The 20,033-nt window shown below is 40.8% G+C and overlaps 1 protein-coding gene across 2 annotated transcripts in view; it reads right to left on the bottom strand.

Annotated features, from left to right (window-relative positions):
• Nucleotides 1–4,241: 4,241 nt before the first annotated feature.
• Nucleotides 4,242–20,033, bottom strand: part of UBE2V2 (ubiquitin conjugating enzyme E2 V2) — a 33,207-nt gene continuing 17,415 nt past the window's right edge. For both annotated transcript variants that reach the window (XM_030859796.2, XM_070044045.1), the window contains exons 3-4: nt 15,844–15,969; nt 4,242–9,000 (exon numbers count right to left, since the gene is read on the bottom strand). In XM_030859796.2, coding sequence (XP_030715656.1) covers nt 8,854–9,000; nt 15,844–15,969 — 273 coding nt within the window. In that variant the 3' untranslated portion in view covers nt 4,242–8,853. The remainder of the gene's footprint in view (nt 9,001–15,843; nt 15,970–20,033) is intronic.

Genomic DNA, 20,033 nt, shown 5'->3' with positions numbered 1-20,033 from the left:
GATATGGGAACATATGTATATGTATAACTGATTTCACTTCGTTATAAAGCAGAAACTAACACACCATTGTAAAGCAATTATACCCCAATAAAGATGTTAAAAAAAAACCATATATAAATATGGTCAACTGATTTTTGACAAGCATACAAGACCATTCAACAAATGGTGCTGAGATGACTGGATATATATACGTGCAAAATTTACACATACAAAAATACAAAAATTAACTCAAAACAGATCAAAGGCCTAAATGTAAAAGCTAAAAGTATAAATTCTTAGAAGAAAACACAGATGTAAATTTTTGTCACTGTATCAGAACGAACCAACAGGAGATCATAGATAAATGATAGGCAGATAAAGAAAGAATAAGACACAGAGATAGATATTTATTTTAAGGAATTGGCTTAAGTAATTGTGGGGACAGGCCAGCAGGCGGGAAATTCAGGCAGGACTTGACTGCAGTCTTGAAGCAGGACTTGACTGCAGTCTTGAAGCAGAACTTACTTTCCTCCAGGAAACCTCAGTTTTTGCTCTTGAGGCCTTCAATTGACTGGATCAGGTCTCGTCACATTATTGAGGGCAAGCTCCTCTACTTAACGTCAACGATCGTAGATGTTAATCACATCTACAAAATATCTTGAAAGGACCCAGATTAGTGTTTGATTTAGTAACTGGTTACTACAGCCTAGCCCAGCTAACACAACTAACCATCACAATGACCTTGGACAAGGCAATGATTTCTTAGACATAATATCAAAATTACAAGTAACCAAAGAAAAAAACAGAAAAATTACGTTGCATAAAAATTTAAAAATCTGTGCATCAAAGAAATAGTATCAAAAAAAGTGAAAAGAGGGGCTTCCCCGGTGGCACAGTGGTTAAGAATCCGCCTGCCAAACGCAGGGGACACGGGTTCGAGCCCTGGTCTGGGAAGATCCCACATGCCATGGAGCAACTAAGCCCGTGTGCCACAACTACTGAGTCTGCGCTCTAGAGGCCACAAGGCACAACTACTGAGCCCGTGCGCCACAACTACTGAGCCTGCGCTCTGGAGCCTGTGAGCCACAACTACTGAAGCCTGCGAGCCTAGAGCCCGTGCTCCGCAACAAGAGAAGCCACCGCAACGAGAAGCCCGCGCACTGCAACAAAGAGTAACCCCCACTCGGTGCAACAAGAGAAAGGCCGCGCGCAGCAACAAAGACCAAAAATGCAGCCAAAAGTAAGTAAATAAATAAATTTTTTAAAAACGTGAAAAGACAGACCAGAGAACAGGAGAAAATATTTGCAAACCATATATCTGATACAGGTCTAATATCCAGAATATATAAGACCTCTTACAACTCAACAATAAAACTACAAATAAACCAATTTTTTATATGGGCAAAGGACCTGAGTAGACATTTCTCTAAATACACAAATAGCCAGTGATCTTGTAAAAAGATGCTCAGCATCATTAGTGACTGGGGAAAACCGCAGCGAAATACCACTTTACACCTACTAGGATGGCTAGAATCACAGCCAAACAATAATGTGCTGGTGAGGATGCGGAGAACGGCTGGTAGAGATGTAAAATGGCACAACTACTTTGGAAAACAGCCAGGCAGCTCCTCAAATGACTAAACACAGCTACCTTATGACTTGGCAATTCCAAGAGAAATGAAAACATATGTCCTCATAAAAACATATACAAATGTTTGTAACAGCATTACTTATCACAGCCAAAATACGGAAACAGCCCAAATAGTCATCATTCTGGAATGTTCTAGAATTAGTGGTGATGTTTGCACAATCTTGTGGATATGGTAAAAACCACTGGGCTGAACAGTTTAAAAGGTGAATTTTATGGTATGTCATTTACATCTCGACTTAACAAGGAACGTGTAGGTATGACAGAACCTCCTCTCCTGGCTCTGCTGGCCTTGGGCCCCACACCTCCAGGCTAGGATACAGCGGGCCACTGGGAGCAGCAGAGCTTCGGCTCCAGGAAGCACCCTCCCCGGGGGCACGAGAGGATGCAACTGAGGTGTTGGTCACCACCTCCCCCGTAAGGAGCCCGGCAGCGTTTCACACCAAGTCAGCTCAAAGGGGGACTGTCCAGCCTCCGCAGGGCTACTCTGAGATTCAGGTCAAGGTGTGTGTTTCTGGTGGGCCAGCGAGGTGTATGCCCCACCTGTGTGAGATGAGTGCGTGAATGAACTACACCAACACCACCTCCAGGACCACCTGTAACGTGCACTGGTCAGAACAACAATGCAAACAATCGTAAATGCACTGATAACACTCATGACTGTGGGAGGGCAGGAGTGGTGCCCATCCAGGGGTGGATCCACCAGGGCCACTGCACCCAGCTGGACAGGGGAGGGGTGACAGGCATGCCAGGTCTCACTAGCACCCAGAAGCCCATCTGTCTGCCTTCAACCAGGAGCAGAAATTAATTTCGTCCAGAAAGCACAAGCGGCTTAATGAAGCCTCCTATATGACCTCACGTAACCTCTTGGAAAGTTAGCCCACCCTTTACACAGGAGGACAGACCTGATGCAAATGCATATCTTGACATAATTTAAGTGAATGTTCTTCGATTAATAACATTTTTAAAAGCTACCACTTACTGATTAATCATTCTGATTGTGATTAAAACCATTCATATTGTTTCATGACACCACAACTCTATGGGGTAAGCATGACCTTCTCAGAAGGAACTGAAGGGTACAGGGCTAAGTGGTCCAAAGCCACAGGGTGGAGGGCCCTAGGATTTCCATCAGCTTCCTCTCTGCTGCTCTTCGTTGATCAATTTACAGACCCGGTTCGGCTTAGAACCTCATTGCTAACGGCGCTTGGGTTCTGCCAGTGAGGAGCCCCAGAGGAGGACCACAGACTCTGTCACCCACTTGATCACCAAGGCTGACAGAACTGGCGCCTACCTATCACCTCCATGGTATTGTCTACCTTTATGTCCTAAAGCAGCAGTCTCACAAGGACTTAACACAGGGAGGGTTGAAGAAAACACTCCAACCTGCCTGCTGAGCAGAACTCAGTAGATTCTGCATCGCATAAAAAGTCACCTAGTTTCTGGCAGTCATTTTAATAATTTTTAATACAAATAAATGATTCTAACACTTCTTTGTAGACAAATACATTGTTTTCAAAAATGGTATTTCTCATAATCTTAAATATCTCAAACAAGAAAACATCCAAATTCTGATGTTTAGCTTCAAAAAATATACTCTGGGGATATTTTTAAATTCAAAGAATACTAAATGCTTAGAATACATTTATAAATAATATTAAAATTTTATTACTGTGATGGGCAGCTTGGACATCAACTCTCAGAGGCAAATGAAGCAAAAATATCACACACAAGGACACTGTGTCAAGGAGGACAACGGTGACAGGTGAGGAGAAGATCTGCAAATCAGGGATAGAGAAGGTTGGAGAGGACCCAGGTAGTGAGGGCACAGGTGGTAAACAAAGGGCACAGGCAGGAAGGAGCCAGAGCACAGCAAACGGGCGAGCTACCTCTCATAAGCAGTCTTCAAATTCATGGTTGCGGCTGATGTGAGGGGACCACATCCAGAATGATGGGGAAAAGGGGTTTAAAGGGATCCAATCAAAGAGCAACAGAACGTAAGAACAGCAGTGGCCATAGGCTGATAGAAGGGAGCTAGAGAGATGACAGGTGCGGGAGATTCACCAGAGGACGATGGACAGTACAGAGGCACAAACAGAGAAAGGAGCCACTTTCAACCGCAGTTTATTTTCTAAACCAATAAATGTATTCAGCACCTCTTAGCACTAAGCTTTAAAACCTAACGGATTAAAATGTGTCACCCAAATTTAAAATGATCTTACTGTATCAGTTTACCTACCATTACCAATCATAAATCATTTTTATTTCTATACAGGGCCACAAACACAGCAAAGTGAGTAGCACAGTAATTCTCAAGAATCAAGGGTTTAAGACAACTGTGGTCTCAAAGTTGAATCAAGACTCAGGAATTTTAGTTCTCTGGTTAACAGAACAGAACAGAGGGGGACCTAATGCGGGAACTGTATTTATACCAAATGAAGGTCAGATAACACAACAAAGGTTTTTTGTACCAGTTTGTCAAGAGAGAAAAGGTAAGAAAAATCTGAGGTCCAGCCGCACACTCTAATATAGACATGGCAACAACAAAAAGCCAAGAAGAGATGAAAATATTTACATTTCAAGTAGAGAGTAATTCAATAAAACATCCTCAATATTAAAGTCTTTTACATTTTAATTACTATGTAATTGTGTTAATTTGCTTTATAATTTTATAGGACTAAGAAGTTTATACATTTGCATTGATACAATTTTATGCATTAAACAATGTTTTAACAAAAATAATTCAAGACAATACTGAGTCCAAAAGAATTACTGTTCTCCTTAAAGAAGTCCGTATGTTACTCAAGATTAAGAAACCCAGGCAATTAGATATTTTACTTTTCTTGTGAACTCAATTACTTTTACTTGAGTATTAAGATGATTTTTTAAATTACAGCAATAAAAAGATAATTTATGATAGTGGATATAATCTGGACATCTGGCAATCACTACTTATTTGGACAATGTGGCTTGAGAAGCAGTAAAACAATACATTTCTCTTTGTCAGTTATCCACTGTGGAGAAAATCTACCTTTTTCCCTCAAATTAAGGGCTGACAAACTACAAAGGCTATAAAGTCTCACCCTGTGTAATAAAGCACTCACAATTACCATGCTTGTTGATTGGAAGAGTCTTTGGACCCAAAAAACATGACATTAAGTATTATAACTAATCTTACTACATTTTAATGTAGGTGTCCTGTCGAAACCTCACTTTACATTACACTGTTAATTTTCCAGATTACTCTGTAAAATTATCTATTGTTAAAAGCCTGTTTAAAAAAAAAAAGCTATTATATCAGATGAAGGAAGAATACACACACTCCATTGTTTAATGTTTCCCCATAATCTCTGAACAATATTTTAATTACTCAACTGCACTGAACAAACAAGGAACAGTTTTCACTCTCAATGAATTCAAAGATTTGCTTCTTTACTGACCACGGCGTTTCTCACTTCATTGGTTTCTCAGTGCCAGAGATTAGTCTTCCTTTGGAGGTGGAATATTACCTTTACTTTTGTATAATCTTTTGGCTGCCAAAATCTCAGACAGATGTAAGCAGCTGCTCAGTACTCAACGAAGACAAGATAAAAGAATTCACATGGTAAGTCTACATCTGGAGCAGAGGGGCCACTGCACAATCCTTACATGGTATCTGGTCAGCTACCCACTGGAGAAAGGATGATTCCTGGAATGTTTCTAAGTTAAGAAAGTGAAATCTATCTGGATTTTATCACTGATTTCATAAATGAAGTTGCAGAAAAAATTCTGTACTGATCTTTAGATTACATGTAAAAATGAAATGCAGAGGACCTTTAGGAATTTTTTAGGTGAGAATGTCCCATTAGAGATGTACGTAAACACAATGGGCAACCTCTTCACATCCAGTGATTCTTTAAAATCACGTACTCACTCCATGATTCCCTCAAGCTCCCTTATTTCACAGGATGACAGTTTTGACTTGTCATTTATTTTCTGTGTCAGCAAATACCTCGATAATTTTCCCTTCAGAAAATACTTATGGTGTATCTTTTCAGTATTCCACTATACTTTTAAAATAGCCAACATTTTCAGTATGACCTATGATAAGATTTCCATCTACTGTTTAGTAACTTCAAAGAGGCATATTAATTTTAGCATAAAAGATATTCTATTTCCATACATTTGCTTGTCAATAAACACAGTACTGGGTAGGAATTAACTGCTAACGCTCCTATCAAGCCTGTAATACGCTGCATCCACTGCTTTTCATAATGTTTCTGTTTTATATACAAAATACAAATGCTTTCCAAAATCTTCGGAGCTGCAATCTTTTTGTGAACACAACCAAAAGCCAATCAAGTTGTTACTGGAAAATCATATTGTTACTTCTCAGAAAAGTGAAATCAGTGCCTTTTAGATCCTTCCCAGCAATTAATTATACTATAATGCTTCACATATATGTCTAAAAAATATACTTACCGAGAAAATCTGGGGGAAAAAATTCCTTAAATAACTCCCCAAATTGTTATTCATGACACTAGACAGCATCATCTGCATTTACACTCTTTAACGTGTACATGCAAGCACGGCTGTGTACCCACAAGAAGAGTGAGCACAGCTTTGACCAAAGTCTATACCTCACGATGCGTCTTCCAGAGCCGCCCACATGGTCTCACACCAAATCCAGGGTGGGAAACACATTGATATTTTCCAGCCATGTACTCTAAATTTTCAAAACAATATGAATTTCATGCATATTCATCAATAACAATATATACTTAGTGGGAAGAAGCTAAATTAATGAATTGGTATTAAGTAATCCAGACTAATAAACCATATGCAAGTCAAACTAATTCACTCCCCAGGCACTTACTCAAATTTGAAGTGTGATAAATTCTTTTAAAAAGATAATTTAAAATTATAATTTTTAAAAAAATTTTACACCCAAAAAACTCAAATACCATTGACCACCTCTTATAAATGTTTATGTTCCAAAATCCTGAAAAGTCACACATAAACCTGTAACAACAAATGCCATTACTTTAAAATACTAGAAAAAATATTTTTAAATGAGGGATTCTGAAAATTAGTAATTAAAACCATTAAAGCATAACACTGACCTAACAGGACAAATATTTTACTTTTGCAATCTTTATTAACACATGATCATCCCCTACAGTCTCACCTGCTAGCCTTTCAACCAAATTTCGAAGGCAACACACACCTGTGGGGGGGAGTCCTTCACAACAGCGGGTGCGGGGAAAGGAGAGTGGACCAGAGGTCAAGGTGCCCAGGCTCTCAGCCCACCACTGTAGAAACAATGTACAGCACTCAGATGGTTATCAGCGCCCACATATGACAGGACACGCTCTCCCAGTGGGGAAGGGGTCACTAGAGACCGATGTAGACTGTCAGGAACCACCACTCTCACATAGGATATCAGTGTAATTCCACTTAATCTCAACCACTTAAAATTTTTAAGAATGTATGCCAAGGTAATAGTTCATTTCAAACCTATTTTAATAAATTACACATGCACTAATTTGTATGTATACATTCTCTATGTGTCACTTTAAACATCTTTGATAATTAAAGCCATATTGAGGGCTTCCCTGGTGGCGCAGTGGTTGAGAGTCCGCCTGCCGATGCAGGGGACGTGGGTTCGTGCCCCAGTCCAGGAAGATCCCACATGCCGCGGAGCGGCTGGGTCCGTGAGCCATGGCCGCTAAGCCTGCGCGTCCAGAGCCTGTGCTCCGCGACGGGAGAGGCCACAACAGTGAGAGGCCCGCATACCGCCAAAAAAAAAAAAAAGCCATATTGAAATTAGCAAATTTAGATAAACTGCCACTGACTTTAAAGTATTACTGGCCAAGAAAAGGTAGCTCAGAGCTTTAACTTTGAATGCACTTGATAAAAACATGTCAGGGTTGAGAAATCTGTCCTTGTTACATGACCACCTTACTATTTTCTTCGGAAAACAGAACCCACAAGAGAGAAGTATTTTCAACAAAGTAGTACACCCAAGCGCCGTGAGATGAGAAACGGCGTCCGAAAGCCTCGCCACTCTGGTAAAGCGGAGCACAGGTGGGCTTTCAGTTCAGAATTATGTAGCTGCCAAGGCAAAGGATAAGTGAACAAGACTAACCCCAGTTAGTGCGAAGAGCACTGGGGGCAGATATTATGAAGAAAAACTGGAACGTATGTTTGGATAATTTGCGATCTCTAATTCTATAAAAACTGCTAGAACTCAAACATCTTTCTTAACAATATTTCTGGTGAAATCAACTTCAAAACATAATACCTGGGATTCCTCCTTCTCCTAACAAGAAATTAAACTTATTAGGTAATCTGTACTGTTAAATACTCCACAAATTCCAATTTGCAAGAAGTATACAATATAGGATAAATAATAAAAGGTGTGTATAGGGGAAGGCTACAATAATTCCGATTTCTGCTACCTCAGCAAGTTACTGTATACATACCACATCAATATAACAGAAATGGCACAGTTTCTGAGGACACATTCCACATTTTATTTACAATTTAAGACTAACGTTAATCTCAAAATCACATATCCATATATCTATTTCCTTTTTGTTGATTTCATTTAAATGTAAATGCATGGTTTGTCCAACAAAGACTGTAAACAACTCTTCACCGCGTCTGGTACATGGAACACCCAGGAACAGCTTGTAACGGAAATCCGTCCACCTCCCCACAACAATTTTATTATAAATACAGGTATCAAAACAATCCTGAACGTATTTTTGATACTACTAGTAGTCAGCACCTATACCGCTTCGAAAATGAACACGTTTTGTGACAATATTCATTGTACCTGCCACTTTAGACCATTTCAACGGAAGCTCTTTCACTAAGCGAGAGCACGCCATTCTGGGTTTTCCTTCTTGGGCTTTCTCTTCAGAAACACATCTGCTTGCACAGCCATCTGACACTTCTTGCTGTTCTTCCACCTGGAAACCCGAGTTCCACTCTGAGTACTCCAGGTTCATGCTTAAATGACGGTGCCTTAACAAGAAAAAAAACTGCTGAATTTTCCTCCTGTTACCTGGAAACATAATGGGTGTACATATATTAAATATACTCTTACAGATGTCCAGGTCATGTTTACCAGCTGGAATTATCTTACTTAATGTGTGGGTATTTTGCATTGTGATATTTAATCAAGACATTAACATGAATAGAAGGTTGTTGATTTAAGACAAGTTTTAAATCCACTAAAATTAATTGTTGTATGTTTGTCCTTCTGGTGGCTGTGGAAGCTTCATATTTTCTTTGGACATCATTAGACGTCTTAGCTCTTGAAGTACAACTTTAATGCTGTATGAGTTCTGCCATTTTGCTAACACTGGTATGCTCCGTGCATCCACCTGAAAGGAGGGGAAGAAGAGGAAAGTCAGCTGCCGAGTGTAGCGGGGTCGGCCACCAACTCACTAGACGCACTTTGATAAGAAGTACTTCTAAAAATTCATAGCTTGGCTCTATTTTCACAAAGCGAACATTATGAAACTACTGGTTCATATAATACTTAGGGAAAATATTCCTTCTTCAACAGGTGTTTCTTAAAAAATTGTGTCCTTTTCGTGTGGTGCTTTTCTGTAAACGTGTAGGGAACTTCGGTCATCAGAAATAAACAAATGTTATATAAAATAACTACATGTAAACATATTTACCAATTCCTTCTTGATAAGGTTTCTCTCCATTCCCAATGCCACGACCCAAAGTCTGGGCAATGACCTCCACCAGGATTAAGGAAAGAACTGCGAACCCTGACCTCTGCTTTCAGAGCTCTCTCTCCCGTGTGTTCTCCGCACTGTGCTAAATTCATCTTCCACTGCAGGAAACTGGCAGGATGGGGCTGGAGCTCCTTCAAAGCCTCACCCCCAGGTACCTGCCATCTCTCGGCCTGCCTGAAAGTTCCCTGGAAAACCCCTCCCATGGGGTTTCTCTTTGTCTGACCTCAGAACTCACCCACGGAGGACCACCTAGTCCCCGGCCCACCCCTCCACCTGGTGTTTGCCAAAAATAACCAGTGTCAATTGTGTGACACCTCGGAGACACAAGCTACTATGTACAAAATAAGCAACAAGGATGTACTGTACAACACAGGGAAAGATAACCATTATATTGTAATAACTTTAAATGTAGTGTAATTTATAAAAACACTGAATCACTATGTTGTACATCTGAAACAAATATAATACTGTAAATCAACTATATACTTAAATAAAAAATAAAAAATTTTTTAAATTAAAGAAATTGCTTAAACTGTTTACACCTCTGCTGGGCGAGGAGGTGGTAAGAGGAAAGCAGGAAGGTGACCAAATACTTCACAGGAAAGCTGGGAAATGAGATGTCCAGTGAGGCTTTGAAAAGTTCCAACACACATCTGTGAATCTAGAAGACACACATGTGCAGGGCTGTACAGGCTCAAAAGACCTGAGAAGGCCATAAACTCTCACCTATGGCTGACCTTGAGCAACATATAAAGAATTTGATTATGCACCACAACCAAGTGGGATTTATTCCAGTAGGGCAAGGTTGGTTCAATATATAAAAATCAATCAATGTAATACACCGTATTAACAGAACAGAGAGCAAAAACCATGATTATCTCAACAGACACAAAATAGCTTTGACAAAATCCAACAACCTTTCATGATAAAAACACTCAACAAACTAGGTATATCAACCCAATACAGAGCACCTACAAAAAATATACAGCTAACAGCACACTCAATGGTGAAGGACTGAAAGCTTTCCTCCTGAGATAAGACAAGACAAGGACATCTGCTGCCATCACTGCTACTCAACACTGAACTGGAGGCTCTGGCCAGGCAACTAGGCAAGAAGATGAAATTAAAGGTTTTGAAAAGAAAGAAGTGAAACCATCTCTATGCGCAGATGCCGTGGCCTTGTACACAGATCCTAAGGCAGCCATTAAAGGAACTGCAACTGCTGGAGGGAATAAACGAGTAGAGCAAGGCTGCAGGGTACAGGATCCACAAACAAAACCTCACCTGTGTGCTTGCAATCAATGATCTGAAAAGCAACTCAAGGAAACAATGCCATTTACAACAGGATAAGAAACAGAAGTGTAGGCCATGCACACTGAATACTGTAAAAAAAACTGTTGACAAAAGTATCCCATGTACACGGATCAGAACGCTTAAAGTCGTCGACAATCCTCCTCAAACTGATCTGCAGATTTCACACAATCCCTATCAAAATTTCAACTGCCCTTTCTTTTCTTTTCTTTTTTGCAGAGATGGACAAGCTGATCCTTTAATTCATATGGAAATGCAAGGAACCCAGAATAGCCGAAACAATATGAAAAAGAACACTTACTACAAAGCTACAGTAATCAAGAAGCGTGTGGGACTTCCCTGGCGGTCCAGTGGTTAAGACACTGCACTTCCATCGCAGGGGGCACGGGTTCGATCCCTGGTCAGTGAACTAAGATCCCGCATGCCGCGCAGGTGGCCAAAACAAACAAACCAAACCAAACAAAAACAAAGGGTGGTGTTCACACAAGGATGGACATACAGATCAATGGAATGGAAAACGACTGAGAATGCAGATCAATGGAATGGAAAACGACTGAGAACCCAGAAGTAAATCCATGCACATACAGTCAAAAGATCTCTGACAAGTGTGTCAACCATGGGGAAAGGACAGTCCCTTCAATAGACGGTGTTGGGACAACTGGACATTCACATGCAAAGGAATGGAGCTGGACCCTTAACTCAAAATGGATCAAAGGCCTAAATTAACAGCTGAAACAATAAAACTCTTAGAAAAAAACAGGAGTAAATCTCTGTGACGTTGGATTTGACAATGGTTTCTTAGATATAACAACTAAATACTTTCAATGAAAGAAAAAGTAGACAAATTGGCTATATAAATTTTTTAATTTTTGTGTTGAAAACATCAAGAAAACAAAGAGACAACCCACAGAATGAAACAAAATTCACGCAAATCATATACCTGACAAGGGGCTCTTGTTCAGTAAACTAAGAACTCTTAGAACTTAATAATAAAGGCTCAATATCTCAATTAAAATGTGGGCAAAGTGGATCGTGGTAGACAGCTGTTATGGACTGCATGTTTGTGTCCCCCAAAACTCATGCGCTGAAACCCTAACCACCACGGGAAGGTACCAGGAGCTGAGGACCTTGGGAAGTAATTATCAATAGGTTTAGGTGAGGACCCAAGGGTGGAGCCACCACGATGGGATTAGGAGAGAACGAGACTGGAACTTGCTCTGTCCTCCCCGTGAAGACCCAGCAAGAAGTCAGTCATCTGCAGCCCAGAATGAGGGTCCTCACCAGAACCCAACCACGTGGGAACCCTGATCTCAGACTTCCCAGCCTCCAGCCTGTGAGAAATAATCTCTGCTGTCCAAACTAGCCCCAGTGTATGGTCTTTTTGTGACAGCAGTCAAACTAAGACAGCAGCTTTTGTGATGGTTCCCGAAGATCTTCAACTCCTGACATTCACGTCCTATGTGACCCCTCCCTGGAGTGTGGGCTGGACAGAACGCTGGGATATGACTTCTGACGTTAAGCTACAAAAATACTCCAGCTTCCATCCTGCTCTTTCTTGCTTTCACTCCCCTGCTTTGCAGACAGAAACCAGCTGCTGTGCTGTGAACTGCTCTGTGGCCTCTGGCTATAGTGTATAAGGAACTGAAGGCTGACTGAGAACCTGACTACTGCCAACACCTACGTGAGTGAGGCCGGAGCTGCATCCTTCCTCAGTCGAGCTTTCAGCAGAGACCACAGCACAGGCTGGCATGTGGGCTGCAGCCCTGTGAAAGGCCCTGGGCCACAGTCCCAGCCCACAAAGACTGTGAGACAATAAATCCTTGTCGTTTTAGACGGTTCTGAATAGACATTTCTCCAAAGAGGGTAAAAAAAAATGGCCAATAAGCAGGTGAAAAGGTGCCTAACTAGGGGAATGCAAATCAAACCACAATGAATATCAATCAAAAGAAAACCTGATGCCTAATCCAGTCACTCTATACAAACACCTACGCTCCAATAATTAAACCAGGACTTAATTTCTCTGCTTCCAGGTCCCCACTCCAGCCTGACCATATGAAGCGTTGGTAGGGATGGACAGTCCTGGCACTTACACACAGTGAGCATGACAGACATGGACAACCCTGGAAGAGCCCGGGCGGAAGTCAGTCAAGCTGAAGACAAGCCTCACCCAGACCCCACCTCAGCAGACATCCTACTTGTACGTGAACGTCCTAGAGCAGGGCCACTGAAATCACCTTTCACGGAACAGCCCAAGGCCTTGCACTGATTTTTACTGGTCCACCACAAGATAAACACAGAAATTCAGAGTAGCCTTTAGAGAGTTCTACAGCAATTTAACGGAGAAACTTTTATCTTAAAAAATCTGAGCTTGGGCCTCCCTGGTGGCGCAGTGGTTGAGGGTCCGCCTGCCGATGCAGGGGACACGGGTTCGTGCCCCAGTTCGGGAAGATTCCACATGCCGCGGAATGGCTGGGCCCGTGAGCCGCGGCCGCTGAGCCTGCACGTCCGGAGCCTGTGCTCCGCAGCGGGAGAGGCCACAACGGTGAGAGGCCCACGTACCGCAAAAAAAAAAAAAAAAAAAAAGTCACTGACATATGAGTGCACACAAAAGGGATACAACATAGAAGCATACACAAACGTGCACAGTAAAAGTACAACCATGCATGAAACGATAAATGCCAAATCTGAGATGGAACCACCTCTGAGGAAAGAGAAAGGGGAAACCGGGAAAGGCACAAAGTTAACTCTGTATAATGCAGTCTTTCTTTAAAAAAAGACCTGTTACAAATAAGACAAAAAGGTTAAGATTTGAGGAGGGTAAGTGGAGGATGTTGGTTACATCATTCTCTAAAACCTGCCTGTGTGTTAGAAACAATTCTTTTAAAAACGCCAAAAATAAAAACAAAGAGAAAAATGATAATTTATAGTAACTGCTACAAAGGGGAAGAATAAAAGAGTGACTGTAGCAGAGTAACAAAACAGACACAGTTCAGACTGGGAGTCAGGACAGAACTCTCTGAGAGTGACACTTACACAGCGAAGTGAAGAAAGAGTCCGTAAGGATGTCCACCCTGGAAGCACAGAAAGTGCAACGGTCTTGAGGCGAAAGGAAAGGTGTGCAGGGCCGCGAGCACCGTGAGGCCCCAGGGAGCCAGGGCAGAGAGTGTGCACGTGTGGCTGAAGCCACTGCAGGATTTTAAAGCACAGAAGCGACAGGACACAACCTGTGCCTCAGAAAGATCCCTCTGCTGCTTTCTTTGTAAAGACTGGGGGAGGTAAAGCAGGAGAATCAGAGAGGCTGTGCAGGGCCCAGACAAGAGATGATGGCTAACATTCACTCGGTGGCAACGTAAGGAGAAAAGTAAAATCGGACTCGAGTTACATTTTCAACAAAGACTAACAGACCTTAATGCTAGAGGGTTTAAGGAGGAGAGGCAGAGAAGGACGCATAATGTCCAAAATGAGATCAGATGAGCTCGTAAGGCAGGTCTGAAATTTAATCCTGAATTTCCTAGTTCCCACAACAATGTAGAACTCACTATGAATTACCTAATTTGCAGAGTCTATAATATGAAAACAAACCAGCAGTTGTGAAGAACAGCTATTCCTGGTAAAGAAATTTCACAAAAATGTCTTCCTCATAAAGGCAAAGTTGTATGTCATAAAAGAAATTCCCTAAACAATATCCCTTCTGTAAATTCAAACTGTTTCGTAATCCTCCTTCCATCACATCTCCTAATATTACTGACACAGAAATAGTTAAGCATGCATGCTGTAATTTCTAGAATAACCACTGGAAGAACAGAAACAATGAAAAGAATCGAGAATGGCCATTTCAAAAGTAGGCAAGAAACAAGAAACACGTGTAAAGATAGAAACCACAAGATAAGATGATTATACACCTGAACGCATCAACACATTGTACAGTGTCCATGGACTGATGCCCTAGCAGGCAGGGCAGGGAGGACTCTCAGGGCCTAGCACCGGCTGGCGCACCGCACGCAGGGAGGTATGGGAGTGGCCCAGCAGGTCCAGGGCTGAGATGCCCAATAGCGCTCCTCCAGTCAGGGTCATGCTTTTGTCCGGTGCACCCAGCAGGGAGGAGCCAGCCCACCTGGAGCCCTGGGGTGCGGTGGGGGCCGGACGGCCAGCTGTGTGTCCAGGACCCAGCCTGCTGCTGGAAGTGTGCTTTCACACAGGGGGACTGAGCACATGCAGGTAAACACACTGGGCAACAGAAAGCAGGTTTCTCACCGCTGAAGGCAAGAACTACAAGCATAGAAAGGATGAAATCTGAAAAACACCCTGCAGTGTTGGAACAGAACTGGAGATGATGGTATAAACTCATGGTGTGGGATGGATGATGGACGGAAGAGAAGGAAAGAGGGAGAGAGGAAGGAAGGCTAGCTGTACAGATGTGACACCTGGGCTAAAACTATAAAGAAAAAGTGATAGAACACAAAAGAAATGCTCCAGGTGTTAATTACCATTGCTGGGGAAAGGGAACACAGGGACGGGATGAGTAGGCGCACACAGAAGTTAAGGTAACGTTCTGTTCCTATGACAGATGATGTTCATGCTACTATCATCACGTTATCATGCTTCCTAACACGTATTCTGCATGTGAGGGTGCTCTCAACACAGCACCTCAAGAGCCTTCGCTTCAAGTTCTAGTACTCGTATGAACCTAAGACTCGTACTGGAAATTATTTCCGCTCACTTCCTTCTGTGAGTCAGGCAGAGCACATCATTTTGATTTATTTGCTTTAAACAACCATGCTCAACCACGACTGTCTGTTCCCGTACAGACATACTTGTTCCTCAAAGAAAAACCTCCTCTGCATGAATATCCATCCTTTTAATCTCACCAATGTACCTTAACCCTAAAGAAAAATGTTAATTCAAACAGAAATAATGACTTTCTTATCACCAAACAAGGATTCAGCTGAAATATGACTACTGAAGCAATTAATAAAACCCTCACCTCTATCTAGGCTAGTACATAAAGGTTCTTAAGGAAAGGTCCATTCAAAAGAGAAAAACAACATGAGATAAACTGTTTTAGACTTTCCGCTAAACAAAGGTCCTTTTGTTGTTGTTGTTTTAACATTCTCCTGACTGTATATTTATAGGTTATGTAAGAATAAAATGACCACTTTAACTTACCATTCCACTGGAATTATTTACTCCGTTCATATTAATTTTGGTTACAAATCTAACTGATGGAGGTGCTTCTGGGTATTTAGGTCCACATTCTACTTTCAGGCTATATATTCTGTTTTCATAATTTGTCTGGAAGGCAAAAATAATAATAATAATACTGAAGTGCTGATCAAGAGGGAAAGCACAATGTAATGCACTTAATGTGGCCACTCGTATGGCCACGAATTTGCCTGTCTACACATTTATTTGGTCTATGTGGCTAGAAACAGGCAGCAAGCACACTTAAAAGTAGAGATTTCACAAAATTAAATAATTCTACAAAGCAATATCAAAATGGTCAGAACTTGCTTTTGTGGCACAGGCAATGCCTATAACAAATTAAAAGGAAAAAACAGACCACTTAAATTCAGATTTTACTAAAAAGTCCATATTGTGGCTTGACCTGTGTCACACATATATAAAGGTTCCCATTTTTCCAGGACAATTCTGTTTATTCTTACTGCTCCTGTATTAATTATTAATAATACTTCATTTCATTCTCAAAAGGGTCTGGCTGGACAATAAATTATATGGTTACCCCATTTATACAGCAATCAATATATCTTCTGGTATAAACACCATATTATACCATTGTCCAGCACTAGAACAATTAATTCATGCCTCTTGTTAGTTACATTTACATTACTTCATTAATTTTGTTGTCCATTAAATTCCATTATCTAAATTCAGAGATACAATACCCAACTTTTATTTTTCCACATCATTTAAAAACAGGGTTTCTTAATCGAGAAGTTGAACATTACCATATTATAAAACAGCCATTTTAAAGCTACCAGACTTAATGCTTTTAGATTTTTCAAGGCTTACTTTCATGCCTATAATTAACTCTTCTTTACCCTTATGGCTTCTGTTCACTAGGTAAACTTATTAGTGTTCAATTAAAACAAGAAAGTAAAAAAATAAATGGAAGTGACAAATTTCATACCTGTTGATTCCTGTATAAACATGGGAAAAAAGAAGTTAACCATCTATAGATTTCACTTACCCCAACTGATCCACAGCTTCCTCTCCCTTAAGTAAGAGTTCTCCCAAGTGGAGGTCAGGTCTGGGTTATTAAACTACCGTAATTTAAAATGTATACAACAATCTTATACATATATTATTATACATTTCAATATTTTAAAAAAGAAACAGCTGGATAAAACTCATCCAAGTTTAACAGCAAACATATATTAATAATATGCCCAGGACCTGGAGAGGTTTAAACAGGACTAAAGGTCAAGGAAATCATCTGGTCTGTCGTTCTCCAATCACATGCACAGCAGCCTCTCTAGAAAACTTGCGTTAAAAATAATAATAATTTTTTTAAATGATACAAATGAACTTATATACAAAACAGAAACAGACTCACAGACATAAAAAGCAAACTTATGGTCACCAAAGGGGAAAGTGGCAGGGGGAGGGGTAAATTAGGAGTTTGGGGTTAACAGATACACACTACTATACATAAAATAGATAACCAACAAGGACCTACTGTAGAGCACAGGGAAAACGATACTCAATATTTTGTAATAACCTACCAGGGAAAAGAATCTGAAAAAAAATAGATATGTATGTATAACTGAATCACTTTGCTGTGCACCTGAAACTAACACAACATTGTAAATAAACTATACTTCAATAAAAAAAGAAATAAAAGGAAAAAAAATTTTTCTTAAATAGACCCTGAGAAATTCCATACTGTTAAAAATACTCAAAGTACATGGAAACAACTAGAACTCTCATACTTTGCTGGTTGTAGGGAATGGTATAATCATTTTGGAAACAATATGGCATTTTCTTATAAAGATAAATAAGCACACACCTCCCCTACCAAGTAGGAATTCCATTCCTAGGCATTTTATCCAAGAGAAATGGAAACAAACCTATGTTCACAAGAAGACTTGTAATCACAGCAGCTTTACTTGTAATGGGCAGGGAGTACTGTGATCAGGAGAAGCGATAAGCACACTGTGGCATCTCTGTGAAACACACCACTACCCACTTCTTGGAACAACACAGCTGATCCCGAGACATTATATGCCAAGTCAAAAGAAGCGGGCCTCTAAGCACACACATTGCACGATTCCACTGGCACGAAGTCCTACAACACACAAGACTACTCTAGGGGGTAGGGAGTAGTGACTGGGGCAGGGCGGGGAGGGGCACAGGGAATTTCTGGCGGCACAGACATGTTCTGTATCTCGACATGGGTGCGGGTAACAGGCTCCATTTGTCGAAAATCATGATAATATCTATGCATTTCACTATATGCAAATTATACCTCAATCTAAGCTAGCCTACAATGATTAAACATCCTAACTTTTGGTACCTTTGATTAATTTCATCACCCTTGAACTTTAAATTAACAGCCAAGTCTTTCTGTTGTCTAACAAAAGAGTGACAGAAAAGAGAGTAGTAAAAGGAACTAATGTTTATTAATTATGTACTACACATACTCTCTTATTGTCTAATTATTAATTCATTTAATTCTCAAAACTTCTAAAGTAAGTATACATATAAGGAAACTTGGAAATGTTACTAAACATCTAATGCTAAAAAATACTGCTTAGAAAATTTAATACACAAACATATATGGAAAAACAAAATCGCTAATTATATAAATCCAAATAAATAGTGGAAAAACATAAAAAACCAGGGATCTTAGTAACATATAAAAAACATATAAAAAACCGAGAAACAACTAACCAAGTAACAGAATGCTGAGGTAGGAATTCTCCTGTTACCCTAAAGCTGGGGACAAAATTGTTCTGAATCTGGCACCTTCCAAAGAAAAACCAACTAAGCCGAGATGCCGCCCCTGCAGGTTTTATTAAAAGGCAGCTGAGCAGCTGAATGAGTGCTGGGACCGCCCACTCTCACCCAGCCCCCCAGGCCTCAGCAGGCGGGGAAGCCTTGCTGGAAAGCCTGGCTGGAAGGACAGGGCCTCTCAGGGGTGCCTCCCGCTCCACAGAAAGGGGAAGGGGCTCCAAGACAACCCCCACCAGCAGAAAGCGGCAGGGGGCAGCATCCTGTCTCTGCGCCCCCTGCAAGCAGGCCTAGCCCCATCCGACCCTACAGCAGCCTTGGCTCCCACTGGGCACAGCAACCCAGCGAGCTTCCTGTGGTTCAGTGACACCAGGAAACAGCTAGTTCGGGGGTCCTGCTGATGACCCCAACCGGGTGAGAGAGACTTGTGAACTAGGTTACAGGGCAGCCCACAGCATCATGGGGGGTCTTATGCACAAACTCCAAAACACTCTTAAAGTCTCTTAGAAGTAGCGACTGGAGAAAAACCAAATGTAAATCATTTCGAATGTATACTCCACCCAGTTCAGACTGTCCAATCTTCAAGCTGTTCATCAGATAAGAATGCTCATTATTATAAGCACTTACTTTTACCAAAAAGACCATATGGTGATACTGTTCACAGGCAGTGAAAATCAAGGTTTTCATTACAAATACCAAGTTATAAAACATCAAGAATTCTAACCATCAGGATTTTATTTCCTTCCTCACATGTCTTATGGAAAAATCAGAGCACTGGAGGGAAGAGGGAACTTGTTAGTTTAGCAGAGTGCACAAATTCTGCAAAGGAATACCAGAAAATGCAAAACATACATTAATTCATTCTCTAAAGTTCACATTGCTAATTACCTGACCATTTTCCTTTTAGAAAAAATAAAGAGGAAATCTAAACTCTACCTAACAGCAAAACAGTTGAAATGCTCCCATCACAGGCAGCAAACAATATACAAAACCAAAGACTAAGAAAACCTTCATATTTGTGTTCTTTCCAACAAGTCAAAAAACATACAATACATATTTCCAAGAGTCACTGCAGGGTGCGCAGTAAATGGGGCCTTTGAGTAAGGAATGCAACGCAGAAAAAAATTTCCCAGAGTCTGAAAAAGATTTTGAGTAAAAATAGAAAGTCATAAACTTGAGAAAGACCTAAGAATAAAACAACAGGTCTGTTGCCAGCAATGCTAGAAAACATGCAAGAATCAGCCTCGTCTACATATTTTATAGATGAAAACATGGAGGCCAGAACATTTCCATGGCGAGTCAACTGTCACTGGCCAACAGCAATGTGCACTCAACACAAACCAATTTAGAAACCCTGATGACACACACAGCAGGTTAGTAACATG

Source organism: Globicephala melas, chromosome 17 (assembly GCF_963455315.2).
Source record: "Globicephala melas chromosome 17, mGloMel1.2, whole genome shotgun sequence".
Lineage (NCBI taxonomy): Eukaryota > Metazoa > Chordata > Mammalia > Artiodactyla > Delphinidae > Globicephala > Globicephala melas.
The sequence above is the reverse complement of the archived record's forward strand: the minus strand, read 5'-3'. Positions and strand labels throughout refer to the sequence as shown.